This window comes from Alligator sinensis, unplaced genomic scaffold (genome assembly GCF_000455745.1).
Source record: "Alligator sinensis unplaced genomic scaffold, ASM45574v1 scaffold109_1, whole genome shotgun sequence".
Taxonomy (NCBI): Eukaryota; Metazoa; Chordata; order Crocodylia; family Alligatoridae; genus Alligator; species Alligator sinensis.
Window position 1 is genome coordinate 707,115 of NW_005841852.1, and position 17,639 is coordinate 724,753.

At 48.7% G+C, this 17,639-nt stretch overlaps 1 protein-coding gene across 1 annotated transcript in view; it reads right to left on the reverse strand.

The window, feature by feature from the left end:
- Nucleotides 1-442: 442 nt before the first annotated feature.
- Nucleotides 443-17,639, reverse strand: part of SYNPO2L (synaptopodin 2 like) — a 49,420-nt gene continuing 32,223 nt past the window's right edge. Inside the window, exon 4 of the mRNA XM_006016262.2 lies at nucleotides 443-4,725. Coding sequence (XP_006016324.1) covers nucleotides 2,399-4,725 — 2,327 coding nt within the window. The 3' untranslated portion in view covers nucleotides 443-2,398. The remainder of the gene's footprint in view (nucleotides 4,726-17,639) is intronic.

Below are 17,639 nucleotides of genomic sequence, written 5' to 3' on the forward strand. Positions count from 1 at the left end.
ACAAAAAAAGCATCCAAGGAATGACCAACCTCCATTCCCCAGTGTCAGCAGCCAGCAGAGCTGTGTATGATGGACTGCAGATCCCCAAGGAACTTGAGAGCAATCTGGTTACTGCTGACTACCTCCCTTCTTCCCCTCCCAAAGCTTTAAGTCACCTACTATGGAACTCCAGTTGCTTCTCCCCTTTTCCTGCCTCCACCTAGGTTGGGCTAGTGCGTGTAAGTGTCCACCTACCCAGGATTTTTGGTTGTAGCTGTGTTGGTCTAAGGACATATGCAGGCAAGGTATTTTGAGTAGATGTGATATCTTTTATTAGACCAATTGTATAGTTGGAAAAAAGTTCTTGGGAAGCTTTTGGGCACAGTCACCCTTCTTCAGGCATAGGGAGTCTCTGCTGGCCTGAGACTCCAAGGAATGAGTCTCAGACCAGCGGAGACTCCCTATGCCTGAAGAAGGGTGACTGTGCCCAAAAGCTTCCCAAGAACTTTTTTCCAACTACTCAGTTGGTCTAATAAAAGATATCACATCTACCCAAAGAACCTTGCCCACCTACCCAGGAGGGCACGCAGTTCTCAGGGGAGCTTGGTGTTGCTAACCACCTCTGACTGTGCTCCTGCTGCACCTCCTGTTTGTGAATGAACCAAAATGCTTGTGTGGGAATCCAGTTGAGCCCTCGCTCCTTCATGAACTAGCCCTGCACTCCCTATCCACCTCTCTCTTGCACTTACAGTATTTGCATCCTGTTTCAGTGCAGCTAATGCTGCAAGTGCTGTCCTAAACTGACCAGTCAGCATCTGGGATTACCTTCACCTTCGGGCAACCCCTCCTTCCTTCTTCAGTTACTCCTGACTTGTCACAGTCCCACCAAGTCCTTTCAGCCCCATGCTGCCCCCGCAGTGAATGGCTGGTCCTCAGAGCCACTTGGGATCATTGGGGAAGGCTCCATGGAAGCTGAAAAAAATGTTGTTTCCCAAATGCATGGGGTAAGCATGTGTCCCAGATTGGCCAAAATAGTCCCAGATTTTGGAAGCTGGTCCCAGCCAGCTGGTGAAAATTAAAACGAGCATCTGGGGCACGGGCATGGAGGCAGATTGGCAGGTAAACTGTGAAGTAGGAATCCCTATTACCACTAACTGTTACTTCACAGGTGATTGTTAACACCTGTGAAGTAAAGCAGTGGTTCTCAGCTTTGGTACCTTACATCCCCCCTGCCGATCAACGCAGCAAAAGCGAAACCGGAAGTCCCACTGTGGCAATTCCAGTTTCGGTGCCGCAAGCCGAGTCCCACTTTTTCCACTGCGACCTGAAGCAAAGCATTCCTGTGTGGGGCCTACCTCCCTATCCCCTGGCACACTGATGCTGGGAAGTGAAAGCCCTGGCACACTGGACACGGCGGGAAGGGCAGCAGGTGGAACTTCTGGTCCGAGCAGGCAAAGACCAAAATGCAGCACCCGTGTACCCCTTGCCTGTGTCTCGCGTACCCCTAGGGGTACGCGTACCATGGGTTGAGAAACACTGAAGTAAACAACACTGGGTCACTAACGACCATCGACTCCCTGCAGCCGGCAAGACAGGGGCAGGGGCGGGGGCAGGCAGGTAAGCAAGCAGCATCCCAGATTTCACATTGTCCCATATAGTCACTCTACAAATGCAGACCTGGTACTGACAGGACATAAACCTGACAAAAGCCATGGGCCATGTGTGTGTGAGCAAATGGCCATGTCCCCTTCCCACAACTGCTCACTTGTCCTTGTGTATGTGTTATCCTTCCTAACGTGCCTGAGCAGAGGGATCTGGGGAAACACCTCTCTCAGGAAGACCTTCATTTCTCACTGTACCCATTTTTTAAAACCCCCCATGTGTATGCATACATGTACACACTGGCAGGCACAAGGAAAAGCATGATCTAATGGTTAGAGCAGTGAGTCCAGACTGTCTCTATCACTTTTTTCCTGTGTGGTCTGGGGCTTGGTTCTTACGCTAAGGATGCCCTCTCTGTATGAAGGGGTGATTCCTTCCTCACAGGGTGCTGAAAGGATTAACATAAACTTGCTTCTCAAGCTGTCAGAAATAGAGAAGCGTGGCCTATGCATTGCTGTGATAGCTAACCCCTCCCATTCTTTTCTTTGCTGTGTGTGAATCCGCAGCCAGCTTCTGTCCCTCTCTCTACCTTCTCTGTAGCCACATCTATTACCTCTCACTGTGAAGCTGCGGTTCTGAAAGTGAAGCTGCCAGCCTGAAAACATGGGGAGGTGGGGGAGGGGAAGGGGTTTTTTTTTTTCTTTTCTTCATTTTGCTTCACATGCCCCAATTTACTGAGGTCACTTTAAAGAAAAAACAAGATAATTCTCTCTGCCAGGCACCTGACAGGGTCCACTGGCGGGATGGAGCCCTTGTCTCAGTGGTGCTCTGAGCGTGGCTTCCACACATTTGGCTGCATCCCTGTTCTGGCTGCTGAGAATTTGGGCCTCGCTACCTGGAACCCAGAGGATGAGGCTAGCTTGGGGAAAGCCCCTTGGCACACCTGGCTGAGATCCGGGAAACTTTGGTATGGCTTCGAGGACTGGCTGAAGGTGGCCTGGAAGGGTGCTGGGGTGGAGGGTGCAGAGGAAGTTGTTTCTGTCCTCCACACTGGCTCATCCAACGTGGTGGCAGACCGGGGAGCGAGCACTGTGGGAGCCAGGCTGCCTGAAGTTGGTATGGGAGCGGGTGTGGAGAACCGCCGGATCTCATAGGTTCTGCCTGTTTGCACTGGTGCCTGTTGGGCTGGGGTGAAAGACAAGCTGGACTGCTGGGCTGGCTGGCTTGGGGTATTCTGTGTACCAGGGCTTGTGGGCTCCCCGAAACAGAACATGGCTGACTTTAACTGGTAGGGCTGGTGACACATGAAATCAATGGCTTTGATCCCTGATTTCTGGCTGGGTGCTTTTTTCACTTTGCTCTCTGCTTTGCTAGCCTGAGACTTGCTGGCTGCCAGGGGATAGAAGGGTGAATGCATTGGGTTGTAAGCTATTGGGGGCGGGGCACGGATGTTGGGTGAATACTTCCAGGATGAGGGTAGAGAAGGGGTAGGTGAGGGGGTCCGGGGCTTGGACTCTGGCTTTGCTGTCTCCACCACAAACTTGTCCATGCGGCTCTGTCGCTTGGCAAAAAGCTCTGCACCCTTGCCCTTCAGTTGCAGCATGTCGTGGGCCCCATTTACCAGCCTGGCACCTTGCTGGTGAGGTTTTGGAGCCACTGGAGGAGGGGTCTTAAACTTGCGCCCTGTGGATTGCATGAAGTTGCAGGCCTCAGCGCCCAGACTGAGAAAGTCCTCCTCAGGCCCTGACTCGAAGCCAGCCCCAGGGGCATCACCTTTGGGTTTCTCATCCAGGTTCTGCACCAGAGACAGAAGCTCAGGGTTGGGCGAATTCTTCTTCTTCTCCTCTACACTGCTGAACATGGGCTTCTTGTTGCCCCGTCGGCGAGCCTCCTGCAGGATGCCTGTGCGGGGAGCTGGTGTGGCGACCCTCTGCTCCCTGAAAGTTAGGGGCTCTGAAGCAGGCCGTGGAATAGCTGGTGAGGCAGCAGGGTATGGCTGCCTTGGTAGGGAAGAGCTACTTGGCATGCTGGGCTGCAGTGCTGTAGGGCTGATATATAAGGAGGAAGAAGCTGTGTCATGTGCTTGTTGCTGGGGTGTTGTAGCTGTTGTATCCCCTGCTGGCTTGGAGGGAGTTGAGAGAAATATGGAAGCACTGGAGGTCCTGGCTGCATTTGTAGGTGTCTTAGGCTCAGGAACACTTCCTCCTGCTTGCTGTGGTCCCAGCAGCGTGGTGGGCCTACTTGGTGCTGGAATATACAGAGATGTCAAGGAGCTCACTGGAGCACTGTGGGACATTGGAGCAGGGAGGGCAGCTCCTGGTGATGCAGGTGAGAAAGGTGGAGCTGCTAAGCTCTGTCCACCCAGACTGTCACTGCTTTTCCTGGGGGCAGAAGGCCTGAAGATGACAGAGGAAGTCATAGGGCACTGCCCTAAAAAGCCAGGGGTGAAGGGCCGTGCAGATCTATTGAAGATGCCTGCTGAGCTTGGAGAGGGCTGGGCACCTTCTCCTCCAATGGCGGCTGGAGAAGGAGGCTGGAACTGAGCCGGGGTAGAGAGTGGCTGCTTGCTGGACACCTGCATTGCTTCCATGTGGATGCTCAATGGGACCTTCTCAGCCATCTGTGGGGGCAGTGCATCTCCATTCACTATCCTCTGCTGTGACTGGGCAGCTGGCGGGGGCTGGTGGCTCTCTGGCTTCTGGACTGGGACATGCTCTACAGTGTACTTACCAGCCCTCTGTCTCTGCTGCTCAAATAACCGGGCCCCTTTGCCTGAGGCTTCGCTCAGGCCTTTCTGTGCCTGCTCCTGCTGCTCAGACTCTGATTTGGGTTTTTCAATGTCCAGGTAGGTGTTATCCCAGTCTGAGTGATTGGTTTGGCTTCGGGCATCTGAGAAGCCTTCCTCATCAAACTCCGACTCACTGGTTGGGAAGACACCATCCTCCTCCTCATAGCACCGGTCTTCGTCCACGCTCCCGAAGCTGACCAGGGTGTATTTCTTAGCCCTCTGCCTGCGCTTCTTGAACATCAACACTCCCTTGGAGTGGGGGTTGGGTGCATCCGTCAGCAGGGACGCAATGGTTCTGCATTTAGTTTTGGCTTCTTTCACGGTCTTCTCTTGCATGCTCTCATGGCGGTGGAGCTCTACAGGGGAAAAGAGTAGGCATGGTCAGAGCTCTGTAGGGTTTACAAAGGCTTGGCTGCAACTTGCCTGACTGTGTGCCAGTGTCTATACCCTGAGAACCAACCCCTAACTCACCACCCCATTGCTAACCAAGTACACACACCATGGGACAAGTTTCCCTAGGTGCTGCCAGGGACCTTTGCCTTCTGGACAGCCAGCTTGTTTATGGAGTCAGGGACAGTTCAGCTCTGTTTCCGGCTCCAACTGGGGCTCTCTCTCAGTAGAGACAGCCATGGGTGAATTCCATGGGGGTTTGTGGTACAGATACCCATTCTTGAAGAATACTTAGTTACTTGTCAATACATTTCACGTGGAGACTAAGTCCCTGTGTTTGCAATTCCTGCTAGCATAAGGTAGACTCCACAGTGCACCAGTTCAGGTCTGCTGGGTGAAGCAAGAGACAGGACGCCTCTTGCTGAAGTCCTGCCCCATAGAGTATTCCTGAGAGCAAGCAGTCCCTGTGCTCCCCAGAGTACATGGGATGCAGACTGCTTTTGTGAGTAGGCCCTGCATAGCTGTACATAGCCTGGGGCACTTCTTGCTCAGTCCTCTATGTGGGGGGACTTCTCCTGAGTGGGTCACACAGCATAAACCAGGGAGCCCTGTGCGCTGTAGTGATGCTGTGTATGCACATTCACTGCCCATACCAACAGTGCAAAAGGGAGAGCCAAGAGCCCCCTAAGAACAACAGTTTGATCTCTTCTGTTGTCCCTTGCCTGTGCCCCATGCTCTGCCAGTAACAAGGGAGTTTGCATAGGAGCAGGAATCCCAGCTGCCTGCCCTTGATAACCGATTGCCTAGGCCAGAAAGAATCCTTTTACACAAGTTCTCCCATAGCCTTTGCAGTTGGAAAAGCCAACACCTGTTGGGACCTTGGCCTAGACACACAAGCTAATCATTTTCCACCACCTCTGCCAACCTGATGACCAGCAAAGCCCACAGGACTCTATGTTCTCCACCCGGTGCAGGACAAGGAGGAGATGTACCAGGTCAAAGGTGAAACCAAGGGCAGCTGCTGGCACAGGGTCCCTGGACACTGCCAGAGACTCATCAGCCAAGTGACTCTGAAAGCAACATAAATCCCACAGGAGAAAAACAACTCTGGATCATCCCTCATTCCTTTTACTTGCTCCTGGTCCTTTCTACGGGAGAAAATGCCTTTTCCTTGGGTGTCTGTACTAGCACCTCAACTCATCCAGTGTGACAGAAGAGACCACAAAGATACCTGCCGTAAGCTTCCACTCAGTTGTCAGGAAATTGCCTAGCACTTTTCCCTGTCCTGTATCTCCAGTGCTCCCTGGCACAGTCCTGCTCAGGCATCTCCAGCTCTAAGGAGGGGACAAGAGAGGGCAACACTCATGGCCAGTCCCCATCAGCATATGCAGGAGAGCACCTATTTGCTCATCCCTCACAAGATCTCCCCAGGGGCCACTCTCCAGAGTAGGGGTGGGCAATTATTTTGGGCGGAGGGCCACTTACTGAGTTTTGGCAAGTCATTGAGGGCTGCATGACAGGCAGCCAGGGGCAGATAAGTATTAATTTTTTTAATTTTTTAGGGGCCCCACAGGCCAGATAGAATGGCCTGGCAGGCCACATCTGGCCCACGGGCCGCATTCTGCCCACCCTTGCTCCAGAGGGTACTGTATCAACAGGGAGCAACAGCTGCGGCAAAGTTATCTCATGGTTGGGGGGCAGCAAGGGGTAGGAGCTCACCCATTGCTGAGACTGTTGTCTCGGGTTTTTTAAAAGAAGGGCTGAGATCCCTTGGGCTGTAACCCCCCCACATTGCACGGGTGACAGAGCTGTAGCATGTGTCTTTGTTCTTGCCTGCTCCAGGGCACTCCTCTCCCCTCCCTCCCTGCCACAGCATATCCTATAATCCCACTCCTGCCTGAAAACAGCCATGGATCTGAGTGAGCATCCTGCTGGGAAGATTCAAATAACTACAAAGAAAGACCCATTGCAAGGCCTCCCCTGAAGTCCATGGGAGGGTCAGAGTCATTTCATAACATATGTTACAGTTCTGAGCTGGCTACTGGGATGGCTACAGCTAACTATTTCCACACAAAGATCCAGCAAGGGAAATTACATCTGTTCCCCCCTCAGCATGCTAGATCCAGCCTTCTCTGCCTGTACACCAATAGCTGGAGCAAAAACATGACTGTTACTGACAAAAGAATTAAGAGTCCTCCCCCACTCTTTAGAGGGTGCATCGTGGAATCAAGCAAGACTCATTGTAATGCATGTCCTTGACTCAGACTCAGGGCTATTCGTGAACATCCTCCCTTTGGTTTACCCCTCAGTACATGTCCATGAGGGAGTGGAGCCAACACAGCAACCTTCCCAATAGGAGTTTACCCATACCAGAAGTATGGCACACAGTAGGAGAGAGCAGAGGGAGATTCAGGCACCCGCTGCCCAACACTCACTCCATCTCAGCTCCCCTGGCTCCAGCTCTACTTCTAAACCTTTGAGGAGGAAGAGCAGTGACACAGAACCTCAACCATCCCCACCAAGCTCAGGAACATGGATACTTTGGACTGGGAGCGGCTCATGGGAAGATCTCAGGCATTGAAGAGGCAGGGGCTAAAGAGCTGTACTTTCATATCAGCTATCTAGGCAGGCCTTGGGGGCAGCAGAGCCTCATAAGAGGTCTCTGCTCCAGAGTTTGGAGCTGGCAAAAACCCAGTTTTAAAGTTTTAAAGGCAGCCAGGGTCTAGGTTGTAATGTCTCTTGTACTCTCAGTAATAATATCCAGAGCTTGCCCAGGCACAACTGTGCCCCCAGGCCACCAGTGTCTTGCATCTTTCAAATAGTTCAGCCTCCTCCAAATAGTTCAGCCTCCTCTGCATTGGCTGTAACTAGGCTCCCTGTGCTTTGAGACTCTTTTGCCTTCAGCAGCTGACTACTCAGTTCCTGGTGGCTTCCTTCCCTATCCCCCACTGCATATTCCCCAGCTCACCAAATAGGAAAAAAGCACTTTTGCATTTTTTTTTACCTTTCAAAATCTCAAATCTCACTCCCTTCCCTTGTAATTGAGCCGCTAAGTCCAACAGCAATTTGAGAAAAATGGGAGTGGGAAATGCTACTCAAGTGATTTGCTAAAGTTCAACTGGAGAGCAGAGGGAGGAAGGGAGAGAAGAAGGGAAGGAAGGAAGGAAGTCTGTACCTGCATAGGGCTGATCCAAGGTCTTGAAGGCAGTGTCGGGGCCTGGAGACCCAGGCATGTCACAAAGCCCGTTTAATGAAAAGCTCTCCATAAAGAGAGAGAGAGAGTGGGAGAGAAGCAGAGCAGCTCCCTCCTGGAGCAAAACCAAAACCCTAAAGCAGCCAAGCCCTTTGCTATCAGCTCTGCAAGCCTTTTAAAGCCTCTCTTTTGTCTCCTAGGCATTCCTGCCAAAAGTCATGAGGTTACTCTCTCTATTTTTATCTCTCAGACTTCATCACTAGGCAGTGTGATGGACACTGTCATCTGCCACTTAACTGCTCTCCCATTTCCACCCCCCTCCCTCTGTACCCTGGATTTAAAAATAAGCGACTGCTCCCTACCACTATACAGTGGTACCAGTGTTAGGGAGCAGCACAAGACTCAGACAATGAATGATGTTCCCAGCCCCTGAATGTGCCACTTCCTTAGCCAAAGTACTGGTTGATTTCCAAACCCTTGAGGCTACCACTGCTCTCCTGTCTGGATAAATAGAGCAGGAGAAAGTACACCAGAGGGTGGGCAATCTCTCTTTACCCCAGGCATGTTAGGGACTGCATGGTTCTCAGATCAAGACAAGGAGAAAGAAAAGTGGGGAAGAGAGACCTCTTCCTGGGTGTACTGTATCATCTTTCCTAAGACATGGTCTAATGTCTTAGGAGAACCAGTCCTGGATGGGGATCACTAGTGAGTGTCAGTATTGAGTTACATTGACTGAGATTATTGAATGCTTATATTTTAATGGCTTAGTAGAGCGGGGGGCGGAGCATTAGTTGAAAAGGCAGTGGATGTTACCACCAAAGTTAAGGAGCACGGGTGTGTCCATGTGAAGGACTAAGGAATGGTCCTTCACATGGACCTTTACCTACATAGACAGAGCTGTGTGTGCAACATGCCAGCACTGGACAGAGAGTGGGTGATGCAAGGCATGAGTGTGTTAAAAGAAGGACATGGGGACTCGGGAGTGGGTAGTGGGGTGGGTGCAGAGTTGCCTCCGGATGTTGTGGAAGCTGACAGTTTAGCCAGATTCAAAAAAGGTTTGGACAAATTCTTGGAGGAAAGCAGCATAAGTAGCTATTGAGAATGGGAGTGAGGGGTACAGCCTCCAAATTAGAACTTCCTAGACCTTACGTTGGAGTCTGCAAGTGAGAGAGAAACAGTGGAAAAAAACCTTAATCATACCCAGTCCACTCTCTCAGCATCTACACTTTTCCAGTGTATGACACAGAATAGTGGGCAAGATAGTGACATTGTCATGTGATCTTCCCTTTAGAGCAGCCAGAGAGGAAATAGGCAAAATATCTGTAAGTGTCTTGGCTCCACAGGAAAGGTCTGACATGGATCCGTTAGCCACTGCCTTCTTGCAGTGAATAAGCCTTCTGCAGCTAAAGAACACAGTTACTCTCTCCTCAGAGTGAGATGTAATGAAGATGTTTCTACCTCTGCCTTAATCAATACTTATACATCCAGGAAGAGTTCTATAAAACCTATAAAGTTCTATAAAACCAAAAGAGTTCTATAAAACCTAATAGAGAATAATAATTTGTTACACCCTGTAAACAAATGTCTGTGTTTCTGTAGCAGCGGTATCATCTTCTACCATGGTCAAACCCAATTGTCTGCAAGTTCCAAAGAAAGGATATGCCTTACTACTACAGAGTAAATGTTTTGGGGGCCATTGCTATAGAAACCTTTTGGTTAATTTCTATAGAACTCTCTTCTTTGTCCCTCCTAATTCCTGTAGCAATGTTCCCTATGGAGTGACATGTACAATTAGGCCCTTATCTTGTGGAATTACATACATGTGCTTTTCTTTACTTTTGTGAAGTCAGTGGAACTACTTCCTGAAATAAATTTGAGCAGGACAGGACAAGAATGAATTAGAAAAAAGCCGTAGCGAGCATGCTTACCCAATATGTAGAACTAGAGGCTTACTGACACAAATTCAATTTAACAGAAACATTTATTGATAACGATGACTAAAGGAAGCTCTATGAAGCAATCTCCCCAAGGCTAGTATACTGTTTAGATAAGGATAAAAAATCTCTTCCCATATGATGAAAGACTTGTGGAATCCTCTTCTTTCACATGGGATTAACTGGAATTCTATTTTCCCAGCTACTTCTGCTAGATGGGGCCATTCTTCCATGACTAACATTGCAGATAATCAGTCATTAGAGTAGTGATTCTCAGCCAGGTACCACAGCACCCCAGGGTGCCACCAGATCCTTTGAAGCGTGCCACAGATAAGCAAGGTGTCAGGACATGAGCCGCAAAGTGCAGGCTCAGGCTTGTAGCTTCCTGGATAATCTCCCACCCCCACTGTCCTGGCCCTCTGCAGTACTGTAATATATAAATCAGTTTTTGAAATTAGGTGCCACTCAAGGGGTGCCTCAAGTCCAGTGAGGGGTGCTTTGAATTCAGAAAGGTCAAAAACCACTGCATTAGAGGCCAGCCATACCTCATGGCCCTTATATTTGAATTTCTTTCACAATAAGATATTGAAAAGATTCTGCTGGATTTCAGCGTATTTCTCTGTGAAAAGCTAGCCTATTCAGCCATGCATGACAAGTGTTAGAGATCCAAGCAATAAAGGACTAACTTATATATACTTTTCTTAAAATAAATGGCATAACTCTGGGGCATGTTCCTCATTCCTGTTATTTCCATCCATGTACAAGCAATCTTTGCTTATAGAGTACCATTACTGATTTAAACTCTGATTCAGCCAACCACTTAAGCATCTGCTGAAATCCCACTGAAGTCAATGATACTTACGCATATATTTCAAGTTAAGTACATACTTAAGTATTTTGCTAAACTGGACTTTTAATACTGTCAGGGGCACAAATTTCAGAAGTGAATGGTGATTTTGGGAGCCCAGGTGGAGACCCCCACCTGATTTTCAGAAAGGGTGCAAGACACATCTACAAACCAAACCAAATCAGTACATGCTTTCCAAACTGTCAGCCATGAACTCACAAACCATGGCAAACCTTCTGCACAGAGAGCTAAACAAATCCCAGTAAGAAGAGAGGTAACTGCAACATCCCCATCTAAGGCTAAGAGATGTTAACCAAACTGTTTCCTTTGGGAGCCCTGAACACTCTGCTGGAGAGGTCATTCGCTTAGCAAAATCATCTTGGTTTGTTGAACTGAATGGCACTCAGGGATTCAGAATCTCCTGTGTAGACTCCTGAGACTAGTCTTCACAGTAGTAGTCCCTCTTGAGAGGGTGGTAGCCACTTCGCATCACCAGAGCAGCAGAGATCAAGCAGTATATACCAGTGAATCTGGCCTTTGCATTGTTTGTGACTGCACTAGTTCACTGACTCATGTTCTCTTTGTCTCCCACTATAACCCCTGCACCTACTCTGTGGCACTACAGCTAGTATATGCTCCCTGTCTGCAGCTCAGCATTTGATTACGTCTCAGCCACTTTACATCTGCCTGTGTCATTGGATGGATTGTAGCCCATGGGTGCCTGTACACGTCACAGGGTTTAATCCTCATTAAATGAAATAGGTTTGTAAAATTTAAACTTGTTTATTTTGGAGCATCGCATCAGTGTTTGCACATACTAGCTTTTCATATGAATTAAGCTTTGGAGCATTGCATTGCATCAGTGTTTGCATATACTAGGTTTTTGAACAAATTAAGCCCAGCCTCTGGCTGGCGCCACAGAAGAGTGGGATGGTTCCGTGCTGCCCCCAAGCCTGGTGCCTCCAACCCCGTTCCCCTGCCACACAGATGTGGGAACAGGGAGCAAGCACAAGGCACAAGAAAAAAAAAAAGTGGCAGCAATTCAAAAGTGGCAACAATTCAAAGGGGTGAACTACAAAAAAGTCACAGTGCCATCTGGTGGACAAAGAGACTCACTACACTTCTTTGAGTGCCTTTGTGTTTGCATGCAACAAATCCATGGATGCAACGCTTTAATTCCTGGCAAGCCAAACTAAACTACATCTGCGGAGTTTTAGTTTAATGCACCAGACTTTTAAAGTGTCTGGAAATCCCATGCATGCAAGCAGGCATGCCATTGCAGCGCAAGAAAGGGCAAAAAACGTGGCTTGTTCAAACGCTCCATTTCTCCAATCTTTCAAGCTCCTACTCTAAGTAGCCTGGCCTTCTCAGAACAAATGGTATGTTCCTTCTATGCTTCATATCATTTGTAGATTGATGAATACACCGCAACCTCTGCTACATCCTCTGAGCCATTCATGAGTATCGTTGTTATTTGCTTATTGCTTTTTATTCACAATGGACTGAGGACTACACAAGACATAAATAAGGTTAGTTCCTGCCCTCACGGTCTCAGTCTAACAAACAGGAAGGACAAGACTCATTGGGAGAAGAGAGGAACTGCTGACATATAACTTTACTTTCTTAAAGAAATCCTTCTCTTTTTTCCAGTCATATAAAGTTGATGAGAAGAGGGCATGTGCTGGACACAGATTAGTGTCCTAGTGCAGTGGTTTTCAACCTTTTTTCATTTGTGGACCCCTAAAAAATTGCAAACAGAGGTGAAGATCCCTTTGAATTGTAAGCATGGGTATTCACATACTTTTGATTGATCATAATCATCTTTTGCGGACTCCTTAGACAGTCTGTGGACCCCCAGGGGTCCATGGACCACAGGTTGAAAACCACTATCCTGGAGCCACAAGGAAGGAAACTATTAGACATAGAGCAGACTGCAGATGGCAGGCCTCCAACTAAAATTCCTTCTCAACTCCATGTTGTGAGATATTAATAACTATGCTCTCTATTCTATTTTTAGTTGATTGTGTAGCCATCTTACAGTAGTTCCACCTAAGCCACATTTCTCTAGCTGACCTCTGGGAATGTCATGTGGAACCATATTAAGTGTCTTATTGAAGTCAACATATCTGTGTCCAGCAAAGTTCTTTAGCCACCTAGCCTGTTGCTGTCAGGTGCCAGGGAAACCTGCAGGCTAAATTGCCCCAAACTGGCTCTGGTTACCTGAGTGAGCCTAGCTGCCAGCAACCTAAGTAACCCAGCTGGCCCCAGGTGCTTGCATGGGCATGGTTCCTCACTTATAAGCAGATGCTCTTCCACTGCCCGTTAGATTCCTTAATAGAACAGATTCCACTCTGGGCAGTCTTGAGGGTCTAACTCTTTGTTTTTAGTTTTTGGTTCCCTATTCCCTGTTCCTGTTTCTGGTTCCCTGTTCCCTGAGTCTTGCTTATTGGTTTCTGGTTCCCTGGATCCTGCCTGTTGGCTTCCTAGCTTCATCCTGGTTCCCTCCTATTGATTCCTTATTCCAGACCCAGCCTGGACCCCTTTGCTCCAAACTGCACTGCTGGCTCCCTATGCTCCTGACTCCTGACTCCAGCCCAGCCCTTTGTCTTCTGATGGTTGGCTTGTGGCTTAGTTTGGTGATCAGTGATCACTCATGTCCTGGTCCTGTCTAGCTATAGCTGCCTGCCTCAGACCCCCTGGATAGTGATTTCCATCTGGCCATCTGGATCCATACATCCTGTTCTGATTTGCCCTGATGTGTTGTTCAACCCAGGGCCATTGCCTCTCTCTAGGCCTCTTACAGACCCCAGCCTCTTAACCTGCCAGCTCCTGACTCTAGTTGGGACCTTTATTTCCATGACCTGGTATGTTCCTTATCCTCTGGATAGTGATCCTTGAAGAACAAGCCCCAACTGCCCACATCCTGGTTGTATTCAAGACCCAGTGGGGTCCCATCCATGTATTATTGCCCTATAACTTTGCTCTAGTCCCATCAATTTCACTGATGTCTTTTCATTTTCAGCACTAATGAAACTACATTGGTCATTTACTGGGTTCACATTTCACATTTGCAGTAGGTTTGATTTCCACTGGGTCCAGAGCCCCTGGAACCTAGGAACTACTGACTGCAGAGAAAAAATATGGGGTTTATTAATCCATTTATTTTAAGGCTTCTGTCACCTTAAGGTCTGAGTACTTCCACAGTTCAAAACAGACTGATGAAGGAAGCCAGTAACTGACAACATGCCAGTTCAGTCCAACGACTCCTCCTTTACTCACCAGCTAACCACATTCCTCCCCAGGCTTATGTCCAAATCATAGATATGCTAAATAATTTAAATGCACTTGCCAGCATGAGACTCATTATGCCTGAGCTCTGCAAGAGCCCTGGGCTCAATCCTGCACTATGGAGGTCAGTGGAAGTGCTGTTGCTGTCTTTGTCAGAGAAAACTGAGGCAGGAGGTGAGACAGTGAGTTCAGAATCCCACCAGTGAGAATGACCTGCCTTCACACTAGGCCTTAAACCCAGAGGACTCAGCTGCAAGAAAAACTTGTAAATGCTACAGTGGAGCACAGGGATTGAAACAATCTGTGAACAAGTTGGACTCCTGCGCCTTGAGTGGCAAATGGAATAGAAAAGGAAACCACCACTGTGCACAAACCTCTATAAAGACATGCTTGCACCCACAGAGCAGGCAGCTGTATTCCACACTGAGTGGATCCACTGATAGTCTCTATGCATGACTCTAATTGCAGTACAAAAGATTCAGAGCCTGGAAGTGACAAAGGTTTGGAAAACTGCAGCAAGGGCCAGGCCAAGGAAAACTGAAAGCTAAAGACTTTTCAGGACCTTATTACAACCTAGGACTTTGGGTCAGTGATGGATCCAATAAGATGTTGAGACTGGAAACCTCTGAGATGAAGGGCAGCCATATCTCCTAGTACCAGGATCAGCCTCCTAACAACTTCCTGACAACTCAAGATGCTCACAGTGCTTTCCTGTCCCCAGGAGTATCACATCTATCTGGATTTATCTTGAGCCAGGGCACACTCATCCAAGTCTGTCTCTTTCTGAGGTTCTGGAAAAGCCTGTGGGTTATGGGTCAGATATAAACCAGATTCTCAGAAATCTACTGAGAGTGCTTCAGTTCACAATACCTCTACCTCACCCCAGGCAGAGCAGACACATGGTGAACAGAAGGATGCCAAGAGGGAAAGTTGTGGGATCTCATAGATGAAAGCCCCAGAAGAGGATAAGTCATTACCCAGGAATACTTTAAAATCAGTAAGAAAAGAGTAAATGGCAGATAGGTGGTGGAAGGCCAGGGCTAATGGGGCTTAGCCCCCACTCAAACTAATTTTGCAGCAGCCAGCAACAACAGCAGCTCCACAGTGCCACCATCCCACAGTGCACAGTGCCACTCGGTGTGCAGCCACCTGTGTGGCTCCACTGCTCCAGTACCACTGCCACGCTACCATGCCCAGATCCCCCACCACGCACTCCTCAGCCCCCACAGATAATATTTCTCCTGCCATTAGTGAATGGCACCCCTGAAGAGTGACTCCATGCACTCTGACTAGGCCTTCCAGGAGAGTAAGAAAACAGCTCCTGATCAGTCTGCCCAACCCGCAAAAGAAGCATCCTGGCACATGACCTCTGTCCCAGGCCAGAAGGAAATCATCAACCAAAGACACAAGCACAAGCTTCATGTTACACAAACCCAAATAAAACTGGGTAATTATCTCACTGTCATCTCTGTAATGGCCCCATTCTAACCTGCAAAGATACAAGACAATGAAAGTTAACTGTTCATATTAAGTTCCTTAAGCTAAGGCAAATCCATGCTTGCTTACAAGCAGTAAGCCTCTTGACCTCCCTGGGGGAAGCAGTAACAATCCCCAGCAAATATGGGCCTAAGTGAGATCCCACGCCTTGTTTGTTATTAAACCAGGGAGGTGGTTGCCTGTCTATGGGGCAGCATGGACCAAAGATCCCTGCCTGTCATTGCAACGTGCCATTAGCAACGCGTAGGGGGCACACATGGGTGCATGCGCACCCCCTGAGATCAGCACCGGAAGTGCCGGTGATCAGCTGCTGGGGGACCACCCCCTCCCACCCCCCATTGGCGATCTGGTGCCCTCCCAGACTCGGGAGGCACCAGTCACCCATGCACAATGCTGCTAGAAGCAGACCTCATGGGACATGTTTTCCATGGGACAGACAGTAATTGATGACTGAATGTCTCCCTTGTCATACCTCTCCCACCTATAACAGTCAGGACCAGAACTGGAAGGACTCTTAATTAATCCTCACCCTCAACCCTGCCCCCTTGGGCTTCCCAGAACTCAGTGACATGCAGCTGTGATCATCAAAGAGTTGTAGCTTCTAAGGCTGCTCTTTCCAAGGGCAAAATGAAGGTTTGAGTGCAAAAGGTTCAAAGTGATGTCCCAGTGCTCCATCTTCTTTGTAGCCCCTGCTGTGCCCACACCTTCCAGCGGGCTGAGAGCAGCAATAACATTCACTATCTGAACTTGGAGATAGCTCACATGCTCCACTGAATATGACATTTATTTATAAGCATCCTACCACATTGAGCAATGCAGCCTATGCATCAGGCTTAAAATAAAGGGGCTTCCTTTTCCAAGCTGGCATGCAGTCCTTCTGCTGACCCTGCACAGGCAGCTGGGCCCACATAAAGCAGAGAAGGAAGTTTCCCCTTCCTCTCCACCATACATGGATTGCCTCTTGACTCCCAGGCACCAAAAATAATCCAGTGGGTCAGTTTAAATTGAGATATTTTGAAGCACTTCTGCACTGATTCAAATTCCTGCAGCAGATAACAAGCTAGGACCAGAGCCCTGAACTGGTCTGCTTGTCTTCTGCATTTCTGTGAGGGGAAAATGGGGAAATCTAGGTCCGTTCTGCCTCTGAGAACATGTAGAATGAATCCTGAAAATAAGAGACTGTGTTCTAATGAGATGATTGAGAAGAGAGAAGAGATGACCCTGGTTAAAGATGGATTTTAGAGCAGAGGGGAATGATTCTAGTCATTCCAAGGGCTTGAAAACACCCCAGAGATCCACTGCATAGCTCTGAAGAAGCATAGAGCCTCCTAGACTGTCCCTGCACTAGTCACCTGGAGCCAGCAGAGGGGCCACAGCATCATTGTGCCATGACTGCATCAATTTGGGACTGTACTGGCTGGTCCTCAACCTTCTGGCAGCACCCTGGGGGGTGGGGGTGGGGGGGAGCTGTATTCACCTTGTATTCTCATACCTCCTCTCCAGACAGGCTCCCTACAGAAGCTGGCATAGGCCACAGTTCACTCAAACCCATGAACAGCAGCACGTGTTTATCTTAGGTGTAAGAGCTTTTCTCTTTCTCTTTCTTTCTCCCTCATGTGGCATGTTTGTCCTTCTTGTCCTCCCCTCCCCAGTACTATTAATTGTCATTTGTAGCTTATTTTCCATTGCACTATGGCCAAAAGAGAGCATGAATGCCTGCCTTCCTTTCCCACTAGTGAGCCAGGGAAGGCTGTTAGCTATGTGGTATGCCATGGAGTGCTGTCACCTTGGGAAGCCATTCTGAGAGCTCATACGTCAGGGCACCTGACAGAAACTTGACCTGCTTAATTCAAAAGGGAGTATATTAGGAAAGTAAATGATTAGCTCAGGCTGTAGTGGTTCTAGGAACCCTTGGTCTAGCTTGCAATGTGGTTACATCAGCTTCTGCCACAGGATATTATTCTGTCACCAAAAAATGCTTTGTATTAAAGAGGTGGCTCTCCTGGGAGGCATCTGTGCTGACTCTGTCCATGGAAATAAGCCCTGATGTAAAGCAATTGCTCACTCAGTGCCCAGACTTATCAGGTGGCAAAGAGCAGCTGAATGTGCCTTTCTCGGCAT